Source organism: Hydra vulgaris, chromosome 10, assembly GCF_038396675.1.
Source record: "Hydra vulgaris chromosome 10, alternate assembly HydraT2T_AEP".
Lineage (NCBI taxonomy): Eukaryota > Metazoa > Cnidaria > Hydrozoa > Anthoathecata > Hydridae > Hydra > Hydra vulgaris.
In genome coordinates, this window is record NC_088929.1 from 7750454 (window position 1) to 7776695 (window position 26242).

The following is a 26242-nucleotide window of genomic DNA, read 5'->3' on the forward strand; positions in this document are numbered from 1 at the left end:
CATTAACTCCGCAATATCTTTATATTATACAACGTTTAGCTGATATAACGAGGCTATTTTGTGACATGCCAAATCTTGATGAGCATGAAAACATTTAGATCTTTTTTTTCATGAAAAGAAACCATTGGTAATATAAGCATCATAATGATAATATTTGGAATAATTATAGAATGTATCGTTGGACCACAAAACTGGTCACGTGCTTTTCATTACGTTAAGTATAAATTCAATACGTTCAATCTTTTGTTTTAAAATAAAATAAACATCTAATGATTCTTAAGAGTTGCAAATTAATCACTAACAGAATAACGAGTTTATCAAGGTTTTTGGCTGGTAGGAAACGTGACAGTCCCGCATGGAAATTCTTCGTTTACGATGAAAAAACTGACAAATCCACGTGTCTAGTACAGGGCATAAATAATGAGGGCGCAGGTGGTGCAACTCTTGTCGGTATTAGTTCAAGTAACTTGGTAGCGCATGTTCAGAGAATACATAAAGACACAAACAAATGTTACACGGATGAAAAGGAAAAACGAAACGCAGAAAAAATATTTTTGAAACGTAAATTGATGAAATCAATTCTACATCTTCCCAAAGTAGTGGAAAGGCAAAAACCCAGACAATAAGAAAGTGCTTTGAACACCGAATCACCGCATGGTCAACGGAATCAAGTGAATATCAAGTGCGTCAGGATAGCGTGATTGAAATGATTGTTAATACCAATGGTATTGCTTGATCAGCCGTCGTTTCGAAAGATGATAAAAACGCTTGACCCAAAATTTAAATTGCCAGGTAATATTTAACAAAACTAAATTTTTAAATTGTTTTAAATTCATTCAATGCTAAATAACTTTTAAATGTTTACCTGTATTTAAAGTATTATTGATGTAATACTATAGTAACAAACAACACTAACTGATGTGCATTAAATTTTAACTAATTTAAATCTTATATTGCAGGGTTTGCAATACTGAACAAGCGGATATACGAACGTTTTATCTACAATCTGCACAATTGAAATACTTGATAAATCATACACGCAAAGTAACAATTTGTCTTGATGGTTGGACGAAGAAGGGTCTCACAGCATCGTTCCTTGGAGTATCTGCTTGTTTCTATGACACCACCATTGATAAAACACGACATGCTTTCCTAAATTTGATGGAACTCCAACATCCCCACACGGGTGAGATGCTTGCCGAATGTTTAAAGAAATTCCTTGACCAGTGGGGTATTAGAGAAAATCAAGTTATGTTGATTGTTTCAAACAACGGTCTAGTATGATTAAAGCCATTAGGCTCTTACAGGAAGTGCATGCAGCTACGAAATCTGACGAATCTGAATCTTATGAGTTTGAATCTGACGAGTCTGAATATGAAACTGATGAGGAAGAGATTCAGTCTCAGTCAGAACAAGCTGATTTATCCCTGCCAGATCATACTCCTTATCGTCGAATGCCCTGTATGGCTCACACACTCCAGCTTCTCATAAAACCAGTATATGAACATTATAGTGCAACCATCTTAGAAACGAGACAAGTTGTATCAAGAATTAGGAAATCAAGGCCCCGGAAGATGCCATAAATTTTTTTTACAATGAATGCAACTAGTACAAGTTACCCAAATTCATACACTTCAAGACTACACTTTAATTTTTTCAATAAAATGTGCAATTAAGACAACTAATTGCTGTAAAATTTGATAGAAATAAAATATGAACTGAATTAGTAACTGAAGTAAGAATTAAAAAGTTGAAATCATAAGAACTGAACTGAAACTAATTTCATAAGAACTGATTTAAATCAAGTAAAATTAAAATTAGAAATTAAATCATTGCTACAAGAACCAAGAAAAAATTATGTTCAGAACTTAAATATCACTGGCGTAAAAGTTGTAAATTTTGTCACGTGACATTTTATCGCGGAAAAAAATATATCTTATACGATATATTTAAAACGTAAAACGTAAATTATATCGTATACTATTTATTTTCATGGGTGGGTTTTTTTTCTTCGGCACCTACATAAAATCATTTGTTACGTTTTTTGGACGAAGTTTTTCAAAAACGTATACGTTTTTGAAAAACTTCGTCTAAAAAACGTAACAAATGATGCCGAAGTATAAAAACCCACCCATGAAAATAAATACCCATATATGGATGCTATTTTTTTAAAAAAAGATTGCACTACAATAATTTTTTTGGGGACTTCGTTTTGCTTTAGAATTAATAAAGTTATTTAAATTAAAATGTTTCAGTTTTGTTTATATAAGTAAATTAATTAATTGTTTATATAAGTAAATTAAGCTAACTCTTTCGTCCCCACATAAAAATAGATTCTGCAACTATTTATTTATTATGTCAATCAGTTTCTTTTTTTTTTTTTTTGGTAGTCTAATAGGGTGGGTTTTTTGTTTTCTAAGTGGAGATTTTTTTAATTTCCTACGTCTTTAGATATTTTTGAGTGCGATAAGGTAAATTTGCCGTTTCTCTTTAACTAGTCTAAAAATTTTTACACACGTTGAATAATATTTTTCGAAAGTTGAGATTTTATTAAAAATTTTTACTTATAGTATTCTAAAGCGGGTTTACTTTTTGGTGTTGAAGTTGTTGTTGCTAACCAATTAGTTTATCAGTAAGTCTTATTTATAACTTACAATTTACTTTTGATTCAATTTACCTAATTTTTAAGCTTTATATATATATATAATATATATCATTTCGAACAAATATATAAATATATTATTTCAAAGACTTTTACTTATTATATATACATCGTGGCGTTCAAAAACAGTTATAAAACTATAACTATTTGCGAGCGTGGTTTGGTTTTTTAATCTTTGGGCTCGTGGTTGTCAAGCAAGAACTTGTTTTCGTGACGGCACTTAGAAATAATCTCTGTTTTTTTATTTAATAATTTTTGCTTTCCTTTGTATGATGTTATGCAAAGTTTTTCATGAAGGCAAAGCGAGCATTTTTTTGTTACGTTGCTGTAGGCGGGGACTTGTTTAATTATTGACCAAGTTAATTTTGGTGTTATTTTTAAGTTTTCTTTTATCTGCCATATATACTTTGAAAGGGTGGTTGAATTTTTCATCTTTTTATTTGTGAATGAGTGTTTGTGGTTAGCCCATCTTTTCTTCCATTCACCTTCTGCTAGGCTAATATATACTTTTTCTGGGGTGTTAGGGGGGGGGGATACTATACATTTGTAAATAACATTAGAGGCTCTACATTTTCCTATTATAGGGCAGTTTTCTTTCTTTATACAATTGCAGGGTGGGTATTCTTTTGGTCTTTCTGAACTAATTTTCTTGTTGTGGCTTTTTATCATACTTTCGATATTTTTGGTGCAGCTGTAACTCAATTTGATGGTGTTTCGATTGTATAGTTTACTTAAGGGGTGCGATTTGCTTTATTATTTGCGGAGGGTGGTTGGATTCAGAGTGGATGTAACGTAGATAATCATTTGGTTTTTTGAAAGGTTGGTAGGAGCTTTTTTCTAAGTTAAAGGATACATCTAAGAAGTTGACTGCGGGTAGGTTTGTTTGGATCTCTATTTTAAAACCGATCGTTTTTATAACTTTAACTATGTTTTTTCGTATTCTATCAATTTGTGATCCAGTTTTTTTACGAAGTATGATCAGACCATCGTCACGATATAGTCCAACGTCTTCTTTATTTATTATTTTAGATAGTGAGTCTAATATATATAGGCCCACCAGTTCACAAACTTCTGCACCGTCAAAACAACCCATTGTGACATCAAAGCAGTCGTGAGCTAAGTTTTTCTTCCATGTTTCGCTTTTAAAAAATAGCAAGAACTTTCTGCAATGTTTAATGACTCTGATGTTCTCTTCGCTAATACTTGTGTGTTTTTTTGCAAACAATATTGCATTACTTAGTATTTCTGATGTAATAGTGGGGTAAAAATCGACAATGTCAAATTGAATAAAAAAGCAATGTTGTTTATCTGTTATATTTTCAAACCATTTGATTGCATCAGGGGTATTTTTCTATTGGTTAATACAGTTAATAACTTAATACAGTTCTAATTTTTTTATTTATAGTATCAAGGTATTTTTTACTTATGTGACCAAGTTCACTTTTGACAGGGTTCGATAGACGGCAGTGTTTATTGTTTTGGAACGAGTCCTTGTGGTCTTTAAGTGTAATAAAAGCTTCAGACTTACCCAGTAAACACGCAACGTTTTATTCACGTTTCAATCACGTGTATTTTAGGTGACTTTGTCCAGGTTACTATTTTACGTGAAAGTTACGTGCCAAAATATCTCGTCTTTCGGAACTTTTTTTATTCTCAAAAAAACCTGGCATAAGAAATGTGAAATAATATTTTTTATTACAGGTAGAGTTCCCTTAAAAACTACTCAAATTTTTAAAATGGGGTACAATTGTTACAGGTCAACTATTTGAAAATTTTTTTTTCAATTTGAAAATACCTAATATAGGGTTTTTCTTCCCTGGAAGTCATTATCCTTGGTTTGCCATATTTGGTGAGAATTAGCACTGTGAATTTTCTAATTTTTTCACAGATTCCCCTTAAAAACTACAAGGAACATAATTGTATTTATATGGATGAAAAATTTCTGAAAATTGTAACTTTTTTTTTTATTATGTCATAAATCCGTGTAGTATGATATACAAGGAGGCTGACTAACTTAGTCCAACAAAAAATAGCATTTTAGCTAGTAAAGTCCCTTAAAAACTACATGATTTCCCCCCTTAAATACTACATTGCATTAGGTAAAATATTTCTTCACGGGCTCACTTAGAATAGCCGGGAACGGAGAAAATGTTTATACTGATCTTCTTTAACCATGAAATGTTTAAATGGTTATAACTGGTACCTTTCTGTTTATTTTGTGCTCGTAATCATCAATTAAGTATGTATCTTCTTTATTTTTAGTGTTTAAATTAAATAATAGTATGGGAAAACCGCAGTTTAACTTTAAGATTTCTGCTGGTAGAAAAAGAAGTAGAACAAAAACAAAGCCAGAAACTCGAGCTGAAGCAACAGTTTACAGAAAGGACATAAGAGCTAAAAAAAATCAAATATCAGAGGCAGTAGATTGGTGCACAGAAAATAAAAAACGAGGACAGGCAGCATTAAAAACAGGTAAGTTTCCTTTAATTAAAGATCGTGGTACAATAGACAGAAGGTTAGATGGAAAAGTCAAGAATGTAAAAAAGGAACATTTGAGAGTGTTACATCCAGATGATGAGAAGGAAATAGTTTGTTTTATCAGAAACAAAAACAGAGCCCACCAGGGACTCTCTAAGAAAGAAGTTTCTGAAATTATTTTGGATGTGCTGAAAATCAGAGATTATTTGAACAAAAATGGAAAAGGTGGAAGAAAGTTTTTAAAACTATCACCAAGTGGAAAAATGGCACTACAAAATAGAAAGTAAGGAAGTTAATCCTTTACATTGATTTTCTCTACATCCCAACAGGTAGAAGGGTACAGTAGATATTAAATAGATGTAAAATACTGAGCATTTTTTTCCAATTATTTAGACTTGGGAAATCATTTTGGAGAAGATGGCATGCTGAACATGATGATATTGTCATTAAGAGGCAAGGCCGAGTTAAAATGAACAGAGCCCTAAATTGTACTAGGGAGATGGCTACAGCTCATCTAGGTAAAAATTTTGGTATCACATTTTTTTTAGTTTATCCTGAATATAAAAAGATTTATTGTTAATTTCATTCTTAAGTGTTTTCATTCTACAACTTGGTTTTTATACTTGAATAAGTTTATATGTTTTGTACGTTGATAACTTTTGTAACTTGATTTTATTATTAATTTTATAACTTTTTTTAACCTAGATGCCTTGGCTGACGAACTGATTGCTTGTAGAATAATGAAGAACTATAAAAAAATAAAAACAGGTGTATGGGTCGGTGATATTGCAACAGAAAGAGTTTTCAATCATGATGAAACACCACAGTTTATCAACTACGGTGTAGATGGTACAACCGCTGGGTTAGTTTATGCTGGCAAAGGAGAGACATGTAAAAAAATGATTCGCGAAAACAGAGAGAGCATAACTATAAACCCATTTGTTTCAATATCAGGTGAGTCAATTTTAACAACTAAAATTGTTGCTTTTATAGTATTATATTTTTAAAAAGTGAAATATAATATTTATATTTTTAGGAGTGGTTTCATTGTGTCAGGTAATATTTGCTGGCAAAGGCATAACGAGCCAGATGACACCACAAAAAGCTGTCAGTAACATCAAAAATTTGATTATCTCAACGACAGAAAGTGGTTCGCAAGACAACTGTTCATTATTGGCTGCGTATAACAAGCTTGATAAACATCTCACCGAGCAAGGTATAGAGCGCCCAGTTGTGCTTCTATCAGATGATCATTCATCATGTTTTGACTTTAAAGTTTTTAATTTTTTGCGTGAAAAGCAAATTAATTTATTTGTGTCTCCGCCTGATACTACTGGAGTTACACAGCTACTTGACCAAGCACCTAATCAACAGCTCCATCGCTATTATAATAACACGCGATATGAACTCTATTCCTCTTTCCAGACAATAAACCGAGAAAGATTCATGAATATCCTAGGAACAATGTGGAACAATTGGGCATCTGCTGCCAATATCGTATCAGCTGCTAAGAGAGTTGGTATAAGTAAGAATGGTCTTAATGTTGATGATATGCAACAGGATAAGTTTGAACAAGCAGCTCTCCTTATTGATAAAACTGATGATGTTTCTCTAATATCTGCTACTCCTAAGAAAACAAGAAGTGTGACATCAAAAGATGGACCCTTAGCAACAACTCCATGATCTCAGTCAAATGTAGCGCAAACGAAAGGAAGGTGTGGTTCAGCCAAATATTGAAAGTCAATGTATGAAATGTCTTAATGATTCATTGAGAAATCATATGAAGAAAGCCTTAATTTAGCAGAAGTGCCTGGTTTACTTTCAGTAAACCGGGTTAAACCCAAGGAGATTAATCAAACAAAAACAACAATGGTCACTAATGTGCATGGATCTATAGAGGCACAAGATGTGGTTTCAAAGGTGGCTTCTCTTGAAGGAGAAAAACATAAAAAAAAAGGTAATTCAGAGGAGAAAAAAAACTATTTTATCGTTGCAAACTGCAATGCTCTTGTGTAGAAGAATGTCTTGCTTAATTTTTAAAAGAGTGTTCACAATGTCATTCTATTCTTAAATCTGTATGTACTAAATAGGCTTGTCGCATTGATAACAAGAAACCGGCAATGATTCTTCCTGCATCTGCATCATCATCATCCAAATTGTAAATAAAAACAATATTTTTGTTCTGAGTCAAACATTTCAAATTTTAATGACTCATTTATGTTTTTTAGATAAAATGTTTGTTTATTGCATGTCTCTTTTTCAGAACTATTTTATGCTATTCCAAATATACATTGTTATTGTGTTAAGAAGTATATATATATGATTTTTTATGGTCATTTTATGTTATTCAAAGAGTATACTATTATTGAATTAAATATATACATTTCTTATTTTTTTCTTACTTCTGTTTATTCAACATATACATTGTAATTGTATTAAAAGCTAGATTTCCTATTTTACAGCTAGTGACCCCTTAAAAACTACATCCATAGCACTGCGAATAAAATGCAAAATAAACATTTTTAGGTGTTTGTAAATTAGTTTATATTATATTGGTGGATTAGAACAAGTCTAACATTATCTAGAAATAAGACAACTGCAAACTTAAAATTAAATTTTTATACAGTAAGGGGTCATTATGCATAAATTCAACCATTTTAAAAATAAAATATTCACAATGTATTCACTTTTTTAGGATTTTAAAATAGTAAAAGAGGTAAATTTTTAATTAGTTTGTAATCTAGGATGTTTATAGATACTGATTCAATCATTGTTTAATAATTTCATTGAAATTAGTGGAACCCAGAGCTGAAAGTTTATACATGTAGTGTTTAAGGGGGTATGTGTTTTTAAGGGAACTCTACCTGTATATTAATTATTTTTTTATAGTATAGTTGTTGTATTCATTATATTAGTTATAATTATTTACTGCTATGATAATATAAATAATTTTTATTGTAGTATTATCATAATTTAAAAAAAAAATTGGTCTTTATAATATATTATAACGCAATGCATTTAAAGCAGAACTAAATTAAAAAAGAACAATATATTTTAAGTTGTAATATCTAATATCCAAATTATATCAAATTAAGTTAAATAAATTAGTACCAAGCGTCCCTATTTGCCACACAAATAAGATTAAATTCAAATACAAGGTATGCTTTTTTTCTACCTTATGATATAATATTTTGCTTACTTAATTTAGTACGAAATTAGTTATGTTATAACGAATTTAATATTAAATTAAGTAAGCTACATGGACAAATTATAAGTTCTAGCAGAACTTATTCTTGGTTCTTGAGCAATAATAATGTCTCTAGAACTTCCGCATACATTATTACTCAAGAGTCGTTTAGATAAAAACCCAATATAGATTTTCTTTCTGTATTTGGTTTTTATCAACAAGGTTAAAGAATTTATCCAAGATAATATCAATAAATAAATGTGTTATGTTATTTATTATTGATATATGTATATATTATTACTAAATACTTTATCTTTTTATAATATGTGACATCTTGATCTCGTGCTTTACTTGTTAAAAAAGGTTAATACTTATTTATTTCCTTTTTTTATATTATTTAAATATTATATGATCAATATATATATATTCGAGTTATATGAAGTTATTATTATATATATTATATGACTTTTATTACTATTGTTATTATGTACAATATAAAACAGGTTATTAACGCGGATCTGTTCGATGTTTTCCCCACAAAAAGATGATTATGATGCTATTGTATTTGAAACTGCATTTTACTTATCTTTCAATGTTGACGACCTTCCAATATGTAAAGCAAGTTTCTCTCAAGTATAGCATTGCTTTTTTAAAAATTGTTTAATGATTTAGATCAAAGAAATATCAACACCAGAAAATCTTGTTGCCAAAACAGTTGGTGACTCACCATGCAAGATTTGTGTTAAAAATTTGTGATTTAAGATGATTATTTAATAATCATATTATTATTTAAGTTTTTATTTGTTTCTTTTTAGCTAAATTTGGTGTTGTGAGCTATTATTGGAGAAAATATCGACTTATTCATTAGATAAAGTTTGATGCGTGCTCTTACCCCGTTTCCTTCTTCACGTTTCAATCATGTATATTTTAGGTGACCTTGCCCAGGTGACAATTTTACTTGATTAAAACGTGAAAGTTACATTGCCAAAATGTTGTGTATTTTGGAACTTTTTTTATTCATAATAAAAACCTGTGATTAAAAACTTGGAAAGATATTCTTTATTTTATTTACTATTTTTTTATAATTTAGTTTCAGGGATTATCTTATTCGGAATATTCCCGGAATACCAGATATTTTTCTGAAATTTATCTTTTTCCAAATATCCGAAAAGTTTTCCATACATACAACTTATATTACAAGTTCCATACATACAACTTATATTACAACATATAACAAGTATGTATTATTCATCTATTTGTTTTCATGTTGTTTTAGTCATCATTCATACAAATATTAAGAAAAGTTTTTAAAAAATTGAGAAACAACTTGGCTGAATGCAAAATTAAGGGGAAAATGAGGGGAAAAATATCCTGAATTTTTTCAGAATACTTTCCGTAAACAATTTTCCGGATATTTTAAATATAATGATTACATGAAATATGTAGTTTATATATTCATTATTTTAATTACTTTTTATTTTACTTTTATACTAATGTAATTATTTTGCATTGTAATTTTATAATAATTAATTAAAAAAGTAGGGCGTAAGATATCTTATAACGTCGCAATGCATTTTTGACAAAAATAAAATGTCACATATATAATATTTTATCCAAACATATTATATTATCTTATAACTAAGTTTTATCAATTTAGGTTTAATAAATATATTATAAAGCTTAGTTCAAAATTGTGTAACGTTATGGCAGATAATTCTCAAATTGCAACACGCAAAAGATCAAACCCTACTACAAGGTATACTTTTTTTTCTACCGTATTGTATATTATTTTAGACTGTCAAATTTGTCGATGTAATTAATTTGATAATAAATAAGTTATTATAACTTATTTAATATTAAATTTATTAAGCTACATGACAAATGATAAGTTCTGCATAAAATATTATTGACTAGGAAGACCCAATGGTATTGTTATGTTATTGCCTAGGAATATCATTCTGTAGTAAGACCCAATAACTTTTTAACTTTTAAAGTTTGAGAAATTTCACTTTTCCCTCTCTTTGTCTTCTTTTGTGATCGCACTCTGTAGTAAGAATTTGATTTAATTCATATCTTGTTGGAGAATGCAACTTGATTCTGAGTTGAATTTTCAGCACTCTGTATTTATTGGTGACCTAATTTGACAATACTTTATTATAAATATTTTTAGTTTTATACTTAATATATTATATATAATTAGGGGTAGATGAGGCTCCTTAGCTGTGGTGAATGTTTCCACAGCAAAATGAGCCTCAAGGTGAAAATCTCACCATGGGTAAGGAAAATCATAATATAAAATCCTCACTATAATGCTGTGTGGTTATGTGATAACTATTACATGTTTATAAATTGTTTTAATTTTTGTGTGCATTCTAAAATGACATTTAATGCTGTTCAAAACTTTGTAGATTACTCATTTAAAGCAACTTTGTGGGCTGTCACCTTTGCATCTAGTGAGTTAATGTATGAACAAGTTAATGCAGAAACAGATTCAAATATAAGAAGATGGAAAACAAAGAAAACAAATTATCATGTTATCACATAGTACACAGATGTTATCACATAAGGTGAGTACAGGTCTAATCACGCCCATCAGTTATTAACTTTATATATAGATATAGATGTAGATAAATCTATAGATAGATATTAGATATAGACATATAGAGATAAAAAATATTTTTTTAAACTTGTATTTTTTATTTTGTACTTCTTTTTTTTAATCATCTGTCGACTTTTTTGTTACATCTTTTTTTATTAAATACTTATTTACTTTTTTAGCAATCAGAGTATAAAATTAGAAGGCAAATGACTTTTATTTTTTTACATTGTATATAGTATTGTTTTCTTAAAATTATTTAATGATTTAGATAAAAGAAAACAAATAACACACTAGAAAATTTTGTTGCCAAAAGTAGTTAGCAACTACTTTTGGCAACTAGCAAAAGATTTGTTTTAAAAGTTTGTGATTTAAGATAATTATTAAATAATCATATTATTATTTAAGATTTTATTCGTTTCTTTTCAGCTAAATACGATTCATTAGATAAAGTTTGATGCGTGCTCTTATAGAAGAAATATCGACTGATTCGTTAGATTATGTTTGAAGCGTGCTTTTATGGGAGAATAGATATATAAGTTTGAAGCGTGCTCTTCGTAAGTTGCAGATCTACGACTTTGTACTTATTACTTATTGGATATAAAGAGGATATTTTAACAAAAGTGCAGCTTTTATGACAAAATAAAAATTTTTATGTCAAGAACTAATATACTGACTAATAAAACCATGTAATTTAATACGTATTAAATATTTCCTCGACGATGAGTTTTTTTTCTTTACTCGAATCCAAACACTTATAATTGTAATTATGAAGCATAATTATTGCTTAAATATTACGTGACAAAATTAACGTAAAAAGCACGTCTTTTGGACAGTTTATAGGGACCAAAAAGTCATCTAAATATCACGTGCCAAAAGTAACGTGAAAAACACGTCCATAAATCACGTGAATTTGTCATTTCATGGGGACCAAAAAGTCACCTAATTGTCACGTGCCAAAATAACGTGAAATTCACGTTTTTGTCACGTCGCTGTGCCTACTGGGTAGCGATTATTTTTATTCGTTTGCTTAAGTTGAGTGTTTTTGCAATATTTTTAGCTTCGAGGTTAATAGAGTTTTCGAGTTTTTGTGGGGCTTTTTTATACGCTTTTGTGATGTTTTCGTTAAGAAGTTTAATGTGTTCCTGGTGGAAATTTGATAAATATTATTTGTTTTGTCCGCGAATAATAAAACGTTCGGGTTGCTTTTTATATTTAATATGTCTCTTTTTAATTTATTCTGAAATTCGCTGTGTACTTTTTTAAACTTTATAAGGTTTATTAAGTTGAGTAAATCGTTTTCAAAATTTTCTAATTCTTTGCACTGGGGTGGCGTGTTATTCGTTTTGAACCCAAAAGTTTCATTTGCTAATGACTGGTTTTCTTTCATTTTGTTTAAATAAAAAAATGTTTTCCAGCGGATTCGCTTGATGAAGTTTTCTGTTTTTTTTATCAGCTGCAGTTTATAACTGGTTTCGTCTGGTATTGGTATATTTTTTAACGAGTAGTTAAAATTAACTTTCTCCATGGTGTGGAATACTATGCAGTAGAGTGCTCAACTAATAAGCGTAAGGAGCGATATGAATAAGTTTAATTTTGCTGTGAGCATATATTCAGCAAGAGTGCTCGATGAATGATATCAGAGCTATATAATTGATTTTTTGACGAGATTAAAAAAATAACTACATGATTTTTACTACTAAAAGTTTCATACGTTTAGCAATCATCAGGTAGAAAAAAAAAAAAAAAAAAAAAAATATATATATATATATGTCACGGCTGTTTCAAAGTGGACATTCGGCTTCTTGTTATTTTTTCAAAATAATTACTTAAGGGGTGTTACTAAAATTTGCATAACTTTTGAAGTATTTAAGATAATTTTGTTCTGTAAAAAGAATATGAACACGAATTAAATTTTTTATATTTTAATATTTAATGAATTAATTACAGCTTGCTCAGATTTTTAAATAAACGCACAAAATGACGAACTTGGCTGAATTTCAAAATTTTAATGGCACTTTTTAGCAAAAACAATCAAAAAAATAATATTTCTGTTGACCTATATGTAATATAAACATAGTTAGACTAATTATAAAACATATTTATTTTAGTTACATCAAATGTGAACGGATACAGGCACTATAATAGGCGGAAGAAAAATATCGCAAAATTTTATTAAAACTTTTTTTTTGTTAAAAAAACTTTTCTTAAAAAAGATTTTTTTTTTTAAAAAAAGATTAAAAGTTTCGAATTGTTTTTGCTTTCCAGCATATAATAATTTCTTGAAAAAAAACACATTTTTTATAAATATACATAATATAGGCAATTTAAATAATTTGATAACTCGTTTTTGTGGATTGTCATAAATAATTTTTTTATAGTTAATATCATGATATATGTTCTATATTTAATAAACGATCTTTGAACATGCAATTGATAATAGTTTTATTTCCATTCCATAACGAAAATACTCTTCATAATCTTACTGACTTCTAATGTTAAATACCCTTCAAGTTTCTTCTGGAGTAAGGTTTAACAAATGATCCCCTTTTCATCTAATTATGTTGATTCTTATTAGTTGTCGATTTTATATGCTTATAAGAAGCATTCATTTTGTGCATTCTCATAAGCAAGAAATTGTTTTAGTTATGAGTTGGTTCAATAATTTGTTCTTGAGGTAGTAAATGCACTCTTTGTACATGCAGTTTCTACTAGATTGTATTCCATTCTTTCACCAGAAAGACAAAATTCTTTATGATATGACTGATAATGCAATGCTTATGCAACTGTTGAAGCATATTCGAATCAATTTCTAAAGATTGAAAAGGCAAATACATAATATTAATGTTACACATTATCCCTTCCCAACCGTCTTTCGATCCAATGTATACTTTCAAAATTTCCCTCTCAGTTGAATACATAGTGACGTAGTAATAATAATATAATACAAGCAAATAAAATAATATTGACTGACAAATAGATGCACTAGATAAAAGAAGATTTAACAACTTATCTGATTATATATCAGTGATACTTATCTGATATATATTAATCCAATTAGCCAGAGAGAAAATAACTTTGCTTAACTTTGTTTATTTTATACCTCCAAAATTTGTCTCGCCGAAACAGTTGTTTCAATAAAATTCGTTAGGTAAATAGCTTGGGAAGTAACACAATAAAGTTACGTATCGCTTAGAAATATCAACACAAGTTTAAGCGTAAAACTAAAAAAATTGGTAATAAAACATGCCAAGATTAAAAACATATTTGATAACATAGCAAGAGGTACATAAAATAATTTTTACATCTTCATCTGCATAAAAGGTTGAAATTTCAATAACTTACGTCATCCATCAAAAAATTATTATTTTACATTTAAAAGAAATAAATTTAAAAGTATAAATGCATTAAAAATTGAGTTATAGTACAAAAATTACACGGATGACATAGAAATCTGATAGAATAGACATTCATTGCTAAGCATTCCAAATTTCAACCATCAACCATGCAGCCATGTCATCAAATCTTAGTCGGCCCAAGAAAAGTTTTCCGTAAAAATCGCCAAAAACAGAAAAAGTGATCCAAAATCATATAAAATATTTTAACAATGCTTATTTTTATTCCGTTTCATGCAAATATTTATTTAACATAAGTATTACTTTAAAGTTATTGAATTTTTATACTTTATATGCGGAATTTTTTTAATACTTTTTATGCGGAAACTTTTTGGGCATTACTAAACTCGCGACGAGTTTAGCAATGCCCAATTTTACATTGCGTGAAACAGCCGTGATATATATATATATATATATATATATATATATATATATATATATATATATATATATATATATATATATATATATATATATATATAATAAGTAAAAGTCTTATTATATAATAATATATTTATATATTTGTTCGAAATGATGGACTGAAAATCTATATTTATTCAGATAAAATGATCAAAGAAAGTATTTATGATTGATATATGACATTAAAGGATACATCTTATGATGCAATATATTGTAGATATTGCGTAGATTTTAATGTTAAACTGTTTTGCAGCAAGAAAGCTTTAGCAAAAAGATAAATAGATTAGTAGACACCATCAGAAAACTAAAGAAACAACGAAATCTTAACAAATTAGCATGGTTATGTTTTCGTTGTTTTAAAATGGATTATTTTACACATCTAATAGATTTTGAAGATATTTGAAACAATCTAAAATTACTTAATTTAAAAAACTCTCTAATTGAAGCTGAGTTGAACTTTATTAAAAAGCGTTATTGTGAAAAAAAAAAAGAAAAGCTTAATATTATTGAAAACAAATTAGAGTTATTAAAGTCAAAAAAAAAATCATTTGTATGAGAAATTTAAATAAAAAAAATAAAATTTCGTGAAACTCAGCTTGAAATAAAAAGAATGAAATAAGTTCGTTAAAAATGAAACAAAATATAAAATATCACTATTAACAAATAAAATAACAGATATAACTTCAATTCTTGAAAATTCTGGTAAAAACATTTCTAAATTAAAAAATAAGAAAATAAAGCTGCAAAAAAAAGCGAGTAGTTTAAAATTTATTTTGCAAAATAAAACCAACTATATTAATGACTACACTATCAAAGATGTTAAAAGTTTAGAGAAGGAAGTTGTTTTGTTATATATTAAGACAAACATTTTAAAAGAAGAGAATCAAGAACTTCAAAAATTGGTTTCTTTGTTGGATGATGAGGAAGTAATAACATTTGAAGATGGCAGATACAGTGATGAAACTTCTATCAATGAACGTGAGTATGAATAGTGTAAATAAAGTCATAAAATAGTATTAAACAAACTAGCCAAAAAGAACATATCTAGACTACCATCAGCTGTGCAAAATGTAGGTTAATGCAAGAAGCTTTGATTTTAGGTCAATTTCAAGTTGCAGAAGCAATACTTGAAAATAATTTGACAAATAAAAACTCTAATATAGGCAATTGTTTGCATGGTGATTGTACTCAGAAATACCATAAGCATTATCAAAACTTTCAAATTACTACAACTAGTGGGAAAACTGTATCATTTGGTTTGTCAGAAGTGGTTGGCAAAGATGCAACAACTGTCTTGCAAAACTTTACTAACATAGTAGATGACATTTTTGATGTTGTTAGCAACTTATCTACTGAAAAAGAAATTAATTTTGCTAAGTTAATAACATCGATTAAATCAACAATGTCTGATCTTTCTTTTGTTAATCCTCTTTTTAACTCACAGTTAAAAACATTAAGAGAAAAACTTTTGCCGATTGCAATTAATAACTGGGATTTGCTTTCTCCAAATGTCAAAGACAATGAAGGACATCAGTAATTTTTTCTGTAAACTCTATTTGCTTGCTAATTTTGCATCTGAAATTGATATGGTTATGAATTCTTTTGAAAAAATTCTGTTTCAAAATGATTTTGAAACTGTTTTTGCTTTTAGTGGTAAAGAATGTGGTGCTGTAAGGTTAGTTCGTACCACATGTAAGGCATTTTATTCAAGGGGTAGTGAGAAAGCTAGTGTTGCATCATGGTTTAATTTTTTTCTTTCCTCCCGTAATGATAAATCTTTTTTTGTTTCATTTATTGGAAATCGTTTTAATATTTTATATTACAATGCACCTGCCTTATACTATTATAAGGATGCTATAACAGAATTTCTTAATGCTTGGCGTAACCCTAATAATTTATTAAAAGCGATTAAAGAAGATATCTCAAATCTCGTATTCATAGCTGAAGTTCGTGCATTAGGTATTATTGACAAACTACTTACTGGTCCAACTATCAAATCACTTGATAGTCTTTTATTTTTAAACCCCTACCTATTTAAAAATTAGACTTTCGTTTCTTTGTATGAATGCATCTTTATTGTTTGTGAAAGGAAAAAATTTTAAGGATACCAATCTTCTTCATCAAGGTGAGGTTTACACCAAACTGTTTGAATGCACTAAAAATGTTGAGTTTGATTCTTTAACTGTGCAACCACTTGACTAACAAAGCATCAGAAAGTGACAGAAAGTGCTGTTTTGGATTTAATGGTTCGCACAAAATCCAATGCAAATGTTCAAGCTATCCATCTTTGACAATGTGGTCTCAGAACCAAACATTAGAATGGCTAAATAATAAAGCAGATGAAGAAATAAAACAATTACTTGAATATTCGAGAACTAAGGTAACAATAATGAAAAACAAATACGATGAAAGAAAAGATAAAGCTATGCACCTTCTAGCAAAGCAGGAAGAAAAAATAGAGAAGAAGTTAAACAATAACAAAAGAAAGTTACAGCTTGTAATGATTTAATAAATTTAAATGTAAGGGCATTGATATCATTAGAGAAAGCAGAGGAAACAGTTTGCAATATAAAAGAGCCGTTTAAAGCAAAAGTGCTCCTTTCTCAACTAAATTTTTATTGCGTAATCTTAGGTGTCGAATGTGACAAAAAACTTTTTTGTAAAACAAAGATAGAAGGTAGCAAAAGAATAAACTTGTCTTCCGAGGAATTATATCAAAATCTTCTTATTGTCATTCGAGCAAATTTAACACCAAACAAAAAATTTTTACGCGGAATGCCGTTCACTTCTACGATTTGTTTCAACGCATTCCGAGTTATCGCAGCTGGTTGCCACTTTGTATAGCACCTTGCATTTGGTGGTTTCAGCCAGACTTTATCGCCAATTCGAAATTTCTCGTTCGTGACATTTTGCGCAGGAAGATTCTTTTTTCCCAATCCTTTCACACCAATCCTTTCACACCATCTTACATATAGATAATCTGCAAAAATAAATGCACCCCAAAAACCGCATAGACAATTGCGCTACACCTATTCTAAACTTTTCTGTGTTTAAATATATAAATCTTATATAAATATTTAAATAAATAAATTATATACAAATATATAAATCCTAAAATTAATTATGTTAACTCAGTACTGGACAGCTTGCGGGACAATTGCGGAACAGTTTACGGGACCTAACTTCACGCAATGGAAACATGTACCTACTTTTCCGATTATGTGTAATTTAAATTTTATTTATAATTAAACTACATTTTCAAAAACTGTTGCATTTTTTTCTAAATTGCTAAAATTAAAAGCTTTTTTTTGTTATTGTTGGTTGTTGAAATACACAGATAAAAAAACACAGGTCGTTTTTATTTTTACATTTTATTAATCTAAACCTTACGGGGGCTGTTTTGACCCCGCTTCATTATATGTATATATATATATATATATATATATATATATATATATATATATATATATATATATATATATATATATATATAATTATTTTTAAAAATAACGCGATGTTTTTTATTCTTGACATGTTTCGTAAAATTTTATTTACATATAACTGGCATTACAGCCAGCCAGTTATATTGGAGAAACCTCCAAATACTTGGCAACTAGAATAAATGAGCACCTTAAAAGTGATAAACAATCTCATATATTTAAACACTTAAATTTATCTCTTAATTGTAAAAATTTGGCTAACTGTGATTCTTTTGAGATTTTGGATAATGCCCCAAACAAACACAAATTAAAGATAAAAGAAGCCCTCCACATTAAATGAGAAAGTCCCTCACTTAATAAACAAGCTTTACATTATACTATAAACTTATCTATTTAATAATACTGTCAGTTTATTTATATATATATATCTATATTTTTTTTGACAGTTGGTTATTTTAATTGGTTATTTACCGAGTTATTTTGTAATAAATATATTGGTTTATTATGTATAATTTTGTGTCCGTTAATATTTCTCTGTAAAGACTTCTATTTTTTAATATATATTTCAGAGTTTTTTATTATTGTAAAATAATCTTTTGAAAATGTAAATAAAATCTTACGAAACATGTCAAAAATAAAAAACTTCGTGTTATTTTTAAAAATAATTACTTATTTTATGCTATTACGACGTTCAATATATATATATATATATATATATATATATATATATATATATATATATATATATAAATTTTTATATATTTTTTGTTTTAAATGTTTCTATCAAAACATATTTGTCACATATTTTATTTATTGTTGATATTAATATAATAAAGCTCACTAATATAATATGGATAAGATCCATGTATCTTAACTATACTGAGTAACTTTCATTTTGACTTTCACTATCATACATTATTATCTATATATATATGTATGATTTTTTATCATATATATATAAAACAATATGTTTAATCATTATTATATCACATATCCATTTTACATATTCTAATTAATATTATTTTAATTTATAAATTAGTTCTTGCTATAACATAGAAAACGTATATATACTATACATATACTATACATATAGAACTTCAGTTCTGTGACCTAGGGGTATAAGAAGCAGATCATTAATAAGTCAAACAATCAATTCCAGTGAGTAATTTGAATGAATTTTTGAACACCATGCTCCTGAAATAAACAAATATAAAATCCTTCACTTATAGGAATCTATAATCATTAATGAATTATGTTGACGCTGCCATCATTATTGTTAGATTTCTGTTGTAATTATTATTTTAATTGAACAAAATATAAATTCTGATCTTTCCAAGTTGAGTCTTTGTCTATTTATTGGTGGATTACCTCTCTTTAACAGCACAGTGAAATGTTTTTGGGTTATATGTGGGTGCATTCTAGAAATCCCATCATCTGAATTCATAATTGGTGTTTATTCTGGTAGTTCAAAACCAATATCATCAAATGATTTTCTTCTGGTATACTGGTAGTTTGATTTTAAATTATTATTTCGAATATTAAAATCTATATTATATATAGGTTTTGTATGTTCTTATCATGCAGTTCACAAGAAATCAATTTTTAAAATTTTACATTATTTTATGATATGACTTTATGAATCAATTATTTTTAAATCGAATAATTATGCTATTGAATACATAAAAATACGTTTTTAAAGATCACTTTTACGTTTTACTTTTAGATTAATGTCGATACGTAAAGGTGGTTGGGAGCGAGCGAAGGAGTTAGAGAAGAAAATGCATGATGAAGATAAACTGTTAAAGAAAATACCCAAAATCGATTCATTTTTTACTGCCACGAACAAGTTTGATGCTACTGATAATATTACTCTCAATTCCCCACCATCCTCATCAACATCTCAGGTAGACATTGATCACAAGGAAGAGGCTGCAAAAATTGCATTTGAACTTGGACATACTAAAAAATTTGAAGACAGTGCTGATACTGGTTCAGGAACCATTCCCAATGATGTTGGGAGTTTTGATGACATAACAGATCATGTGCGTAACATGTGCATCAGCCTTGGAACAATCCATTTTCGAAACTTGGCAGACAGTTATCCAGAAAAAAAGTGGGAATACAGTGGAGTGAATTGCTTCCTAAATTCTAGTGTCTTCAAACGGGTTTTGCCAAATGGTGATATCGTTGATCGTGACTGGCTTGTTTATTCTCCAGCCAAGACATGTGTCTTCTGCTTTCCCTGCATTCTGTTTTTATCTGACCGGTCACAGTTGTCTGGCTCAGGATTTAAGGATTGGAAGAATATGACACAATACTTAAAATCCCATGAAATCAGTGCAAAGCACATACAATCAGTTCTCACTTTATGTCAAAGAAGTGTTGCTGCTGGGAGAGTTGACAAGCAATTACACAACAATATGTTGGAGCAGCGCAATTACTGGAGAAATGTCTTGTCACGCTGTGTTGCAACTATTACTTTTCTTTGTGAGAGAGGTCTCCCTCTTTGAGGTAGCAATGAAGTTGTTGGCTCCAGAGAAAATGGGAATTATTTGGGCATCTTGGAGCTGAATGGTCAATTTGATCCATTTTTGTCCCAGCACATCTGTACTCATGGCAATCGCGGACACGGTCACACATCATATTTATCAAAAATAATCTGTGAAGAATTAATTGCAATGATGGGTGAACAAGTTATGGGTTTCATAAAGGATGAGGTTTCAAAGTCACGGTATTTTTCAGTTTCAGTAGATTCCACTCCTGATATTAGGGGAGATGGGGGCGCATTGATTGCCGGGGCAGTATGATCTTTTGGCTTTTACTCGTTCATTTTTGCCTTACTAGAAGTGAGGTTGCAATTTAATTAACCATTAAGCTTCCCTAATTGATTATTCGTAATATTTTTTCATAAGGTTATCAGCGTCAAAAAAAATAAAGAAAATATTGTTTTTCGTCATAAAAAGTGATTTTTTTAAATTGCACTATAATTCAAATATATTTTTATTTAGATGTCTGTATGGGTTAACAACAATTTTATTTTAAATTTGTAAGTGTTAGGTGTATAATATAATATATAATTTTTATTTGGCTGCAATTTATACAGTAGATATTGCTATCAATATGTTACCTATACCTATTGGGGTACATTGATCTTTGACTATGCGGGGCCCATTGATCGGAGGATCAAAGTGCCCCATAGAAGACGAAGTGCCCCATGTTTTTGTTTATAAGCAATACAGTTAAACGAATGGAATTGTATTTATAATTTAAAAAAAAACTATATATAAACAAACAATAGCTTTTAGCATTTCATTTTTTAAATCTACTTATGTTATAAGCTAGTAATAATAATACTATTATTTTATAATATCAAAAGAATAATATTTAACATAATAATTAAAAAATATTTAACATAATATTATTATGTTAAATATTAGCATTTATTAAAAACATATGTTTTTATTGATATATTTTTTTACAGATCTTAAAATGGTTAGAAATAGAATTAAAAAAACAAATAAAGTTGCTATACCAAGTGAAACAATGAAAGTAGCTGTTAATAAAGTTTTAGAAGGAACACAACTGAATGTTGTAGCACGTCAGTTTAACATAGATAGAATGACTTTAAAAAGATATTGTCGTAAAAAGAGGCTTAATCCAAATGAAGCTTTCAAGCCTAACTACAACAATAGACAAGTTTTTACAGCAGAAGATGAAAAAAGTTTATCAAGTTATTTACTAATTGCATCAAAAATGAACTATGGCCTTTCAACTAGGTCAACGCGGTTATTAACATATGAATTTGCTTTAAAAAACAATAAGATATGCCCATCATCATGGATCAAAAATAAAATTGCAGGCATTGATTGGTTGCAAGGTTTTATGAAAAGACAACCAGAGTTGTCTCTACGAACACCTGAAGCAACGAGCTTCGCTCGATCAACAGCTTTTAACAAACACACTGTAAGAGAGTTTTTTCAAAATCTTAAAACGGTAAGAAATCGATATAAATATAATCCTAACTGTATATATAATGTTGATGAAACTGGTTTAACAACCGTTCAAAAGCCGGTAAAGGTTTTAGCTGGTAGAGGAAGCAAACAAGTTGGAAGAATCACATCTGCAGAACGAGGAACATTGGTAACTGCATGTTGTGCCTCTAATGCTATTGGAAATTCCATTCCTCCATTATTTATTTTTCCTAGGGTAAAGTTTCATGATTACAGGATTAAGGAAGGACCTCCTGGATGTGTGGGATTTGCAAATCCTTCTCGTTGGATGAACTCAGAAATTTTCATAGAATGGATTAAACATTTTGTTAAATATTCAAACTGTTCTCAGGAATCTCCTGTTTTGTTACTTCTCGACAATCATGAAAGTCATATTTCTGTTAAAGGCTTGGAGCTTGTAATTCAACACGGAATTACAATGATAAGTTTTCCTCCCCATTGCAGCCATAAATTGCAGCCATTAGATAGAACTGTTTTTGGACCATTGAAAAGGTTTTACAATTCTGCATGTGATAATTGGATGGTTTCAAACCCAAGACCAATGGCCATTTATGATATTGTTTCAATAGTTCGAAAACCGTATACAAAAGCTTTCTCACCATCTAATATACAGACAGGATTAAGAGTAGCTGGCATTGAGCCATTCAATTCTGAAATTTTCAAAGATGACGAATATTTACCATCATCAGTTACAGATAGAGCTGCTCCAGATACAGTTACTATCACTCCTGTCAACAACATGGAATCTGAAATGATACCAGCACATGTTAATCACATAGAGTCTGAAATAACTATAGTAAATATTGAAACAAGTATTTTAAACAAAGTGTCAACAAGTGTTGCTTCTATAATCTCACCTGAGGTTTTAAAACCTTACCCAAAAGCATCTGCCAGAAAAAAAAAATGTTAAAAGTAGGCAGTTAAAAACAAGGATCTTGACTGAAACTCCTGTCAGAAATGAAATTCGTTTGTCAAAAGAAAATAAAATTTTGAAGCAAACCAAAAATCAACAAAAAGTCTCCACAAAAGATAAGAAAGAAACTAAGAATTACTTGATTAGGAATAAAAAACAATGTAAACCAAAAGCTGCTTCACAACTTGACTTTCACAAATGATGAAATATTCTTAATCAAAATATTGTACTTTTAACAAGTTTTGTAAACTTAAAAGTTGTATTCTTATTTCAGTCTTTATATTTCAGTTCTTATAAATTTCAAGTTGTAAAGTTTTAAACGTATATAAAGCGGGTAGCTTATAGCTGCTGTGATTTATACATTTTTTAATTAAAAATTAGACTAGTGGGTTTAACTGCTATATTTAAAAAATAATTAAAAAATTTAGATGTATTATATGTTATACAATATTACCCTTTGACTAAATTATTTACAAGATTTAGTTATAGAAGTGTTAAACGTTTAGATAATATTACGCATATAAGATCAATGTGCCCCAAGTCGGAGATCATAGTACCCCATAGTTTGGGGTACATTGATCTTTTGAGAGGGTTGTTTAAAAGTTAAAATTATTCATGTTTATCATTTTTTTTAAATCAAAATATTTATATATTCCAAAAGCCAGATAGTTCTACATGTGTTTCGTAGTTAATAAGTTTTTACATCTCTTTCAGGTTCTGCGCAATTTTCAAAACACTGCTACGGCGATCAATGCGCCCCCATCTCCCCTACCCATTGTGACCAGCTGACCATCATTCTTCGTTATATTAATATGGTGGATTAACAGCCTGTGGAGCGTTTTTTTGACATTTATCAATATATCCAATCACACAGGGCAGAATCTTGCTGACACACTGCTTCAGTACTTGTCAGATCAAGACATCGACTACAAAAATTGCCGTGGTCAGACATATGGTAATGCCAGCAATATGTCTGGTAAATATATTGGCATGCAACAAATCCTGAAAAACAAAAACAGTTTAGTGGACTACATTCCTTGTGCTGCCCACTCGTTGAATCTAGTTGGCCAGTCAGCTGTGGATTGTTGCGTTGAAGCAGTTTCATTTTGTAACATATTGAATCGCCTGTATACTTTCTATGTAGCATCAACACATCGTTGGGATGTCATGATGACCCATGTTAAAAACCAACCAGAATGCCTTGTTTCAAAATACCCATCAGATACCCGGTGGTCTGCTCGAGCTGATGCTGCAAAAGCAGTGTTCAAGGGGTACCACCAATTACAAAGTGCACTTCAGGAGATCTCAGGGGATTGTAATCATAATGGTAGCACAAGGAATGAAACGGGTTTATTGGCCAAACACATGGATACTATTGAAGTTGCCCTATTGTGTGAACTTTGATATGACATTTTGCAGAGGTTCAACATTAATAGTAAGTTATTGCAAAGTTCTACAATCGAATTAACTCCAGCTATTGGTCTGCTGAAGAGCTTGCATATATTTTTGGATGAATGCCGAGAGAAGTTTGATGATTATAATCAGAAGGCAGGTGATCGGTGTGGCAACAGAACATATAAATCTGAAAGTCGAAGACAGCCAAAGCGTAAGAGACAAATCAATGATGGAGATGCCGCAGATGCTATGGAAGGGATGTCAAGCCAGCAAAACTTCAAGGTCAATACCTTCTATTTCATCATCGATCAGCTGAAAAATTCATTAAAGAAACGCATTAAAGCTTAGTCAATTGTGCTGCAGAGATTTGGAGTTCTGACTGAGTATGACTCCATGACCGATGAAGATATTGACATTGCTGTTAAAGGAATAGTTACTGTGTACTCGAAAGACCTTTGTTCTGATTTTCCAACAGAATTTCGGCAATTTATGTGTATTACCTGTATTTTCAGGCCACTTATTAAAATGTGCCTTAGGGCAAACAAAGCCTTAATCCGGCACTGATATATATATATATATATATATATATATATATATATATATATATATATATATATATATATATATATATATATATTTATATATATATACATATATATATATATATATATATATATATATATATATATATATATATATATATATATATATATATATATATATATATATATATATATATATATATGTATATTCACATTATATTATATATGATATAATCTGGAACGAGTCTAAATACATTTTGTCTCGGTATTCATATGTAAATATTTAAAATACATATACTTCTGATATTTTTCGAAGGTTCAAAATCTTTTTCCTTTAAACTAAAATTACCAGCATAGCAGTTGTTTTTTATAATAGAAAATTAAAAGTAACTGACGTTACTTTTAACCTATATTTATAAAATTATCCAATACTAAAGCATCTCACAAAATCATTCCAATTTGACTAACTGTTAAACACATTTTCTAATAGAAGACTTCGTAATTAAGCGGCTATTATGAAACACGTGATGCAATGTTTTTCTCGGGAGGGCAAAAATGTAAACAAACCAATAATAAACATATAAGAAAAAGGTAAGAAATAATACATCAGGTAAATAACAAATAATTGAAAAAATACTTCAGGTGTGTAATTTAAAAAATGATATACGTTAACAAAAATAAACACAAATAAAATAAAAGTCGAAAAAAATTTAGTAAAGAATATTTTATTTATACTTTTACCTCAATAAAATAGAAAAAGATACAAACCAAATATTATTATTATTAAAGTTTTTGCAAAGAATTTATTTGCTTTCTTATTGTTTAAAAATAATTCTGTATAATATAACTTTGGTTATTCTCTTAACTTTTAATTAAGTTTTAATCTTTTTGTTTGAATATTTATTATCATGTCGTGTTCATTACTAAGTTTTTTACTGTTTACTATCTCAGTTAAAAAAACATTATGGTTAATGATCGCTGTGTAGTTGGTATTTGCAATAACGATAAACGTTATTCAGAACGTTACAAAATACATTGTAACGTTAAATCTGGAAAATTATGTTTCCACAAATTGCCTGTTGATGGAAAAACAAAAAAATCATGGATTCATGCAGTTTCTAAAGGGCGAAAACACTTTGTTATACCTAAACATTTTAAAATCTGCTCTAATCATTTTGTCGATGGCATGCCCACTTATGAAAAT

General features: G+C 29.1%; 3 protein-coding genes and 1 long non-coding RNA gene across 6 annotated transcripts; all 4 read left to right on the top strand.

Annotated features, from left to right (window-relative positions):
• The first annotated feature begins 4794 nt into the window (after positions 1–4794).
• Positions 4795–6861, top strand: LOC136085765 (uncharacterized). Its single transcript, XM_065807184.1, has 4 exons — positions 4795–5423; positions 5534–5654; positions 5842–6094; positions 6177–6861. The coding sequence occupies exons 1-4, from the start codon at positions 4945–4947 to the stop codon at positions 6821–6823; spliced, it is 1500 nt and encodes a 499-aa protein (XP_065663256.1). The 5' UTR covers positions 4795–4944; the 3' UTR covers positions 6824–6861.
• A 1863-nt stretch (positions 6862–8724) lies between these two features.
• On the top strand, positions 8725–11252 carry LOC136085766 (uncharacterized). 3 transcript variants are annotated; one of them, XR_010641161.1, is made up of 4 exons: positions 8728–9272; positions 9985–10083; positions 10736–10894; positions 11195–11252. It is a non-coding gene; the product is annotated as an uncharacterized LOC136085766 (long non-coding RNA). The 3 variants fall into 3 exon arrangements; XR_010641162.1 differs by lacking the exon at positions 11195–11252 and adding an exon at positions 11106–11160 and having other exon boundaries at positions 8725–10083; XR_010641160.1 differs by having other exon boundaries at positions 8746–10083.
• An 8653-nt stretch (positions 11253–19905) lies between these two features.
• LOC136086093 (zinc finger MYM-type protein 5-like) lies at positions 19906–20688 on the top strand. The gene has a single exon (XM_065808363.1). The coding sequence runs from the start codon at positions 19906–19908 to the stop codon at positions 20686–20688; it is 783 nt and encodes a 260-aa protein (XP_065664435.1).
• Positions 20689–21667: 979 nt separating this feature from the next.
• On the top strand, positions 21668–23098 carry LOC136086094 (tigger transposable element-derived protein 4-like). Its single transcript, XM_065808365.1, has one exon. The coding sequence runs from the start codon at positions 21668–21670 to the stop codon at positions 23096–23098; it is 1431 nt and encodes a 476-aa protein (XP_065664437.1).
• The last annotated feature ends 3144 nt before the right edge of the window (positions 23099–26242 follow it).

Coding starts and splice junctions, on each gene's coding strand:
- LOC136085765 (XM_065807184.1), top strand. CDS start 4,945: ATGGGAAAACCGCAGTTTAACTTTAAGATTTCTGCTGGTAGAAAAAGA. Junction 5,424..5,533: donor ATGGCACTACAAAATAGAAA/GTAAGGAAGTTA, acceptor CCAATTATTTAG/ACTTGGGAAATCATTTTGGA. Junction 5,655..5,841: donor GGGAGATGGCTACAGCTCAT/CTAGGTAAAAAT, acceptor ACTTTTTTTAAC/CTAGATGCCTTGGCTGACGA.
- LOC136086093 (XM_065808363.1), top strand. CDS start 19,906: ATGTCGATACGTAAAGGTGGTTGGGAGCGAGCGAAGGAGTTAGAGAAG.
- LOC136086094 (XM_065808365.1), top strand. CDS start 21,668: ATGGTTAGAAATAGAATTAAAAAAACAAATAAAGTTGCTATACCAAGT.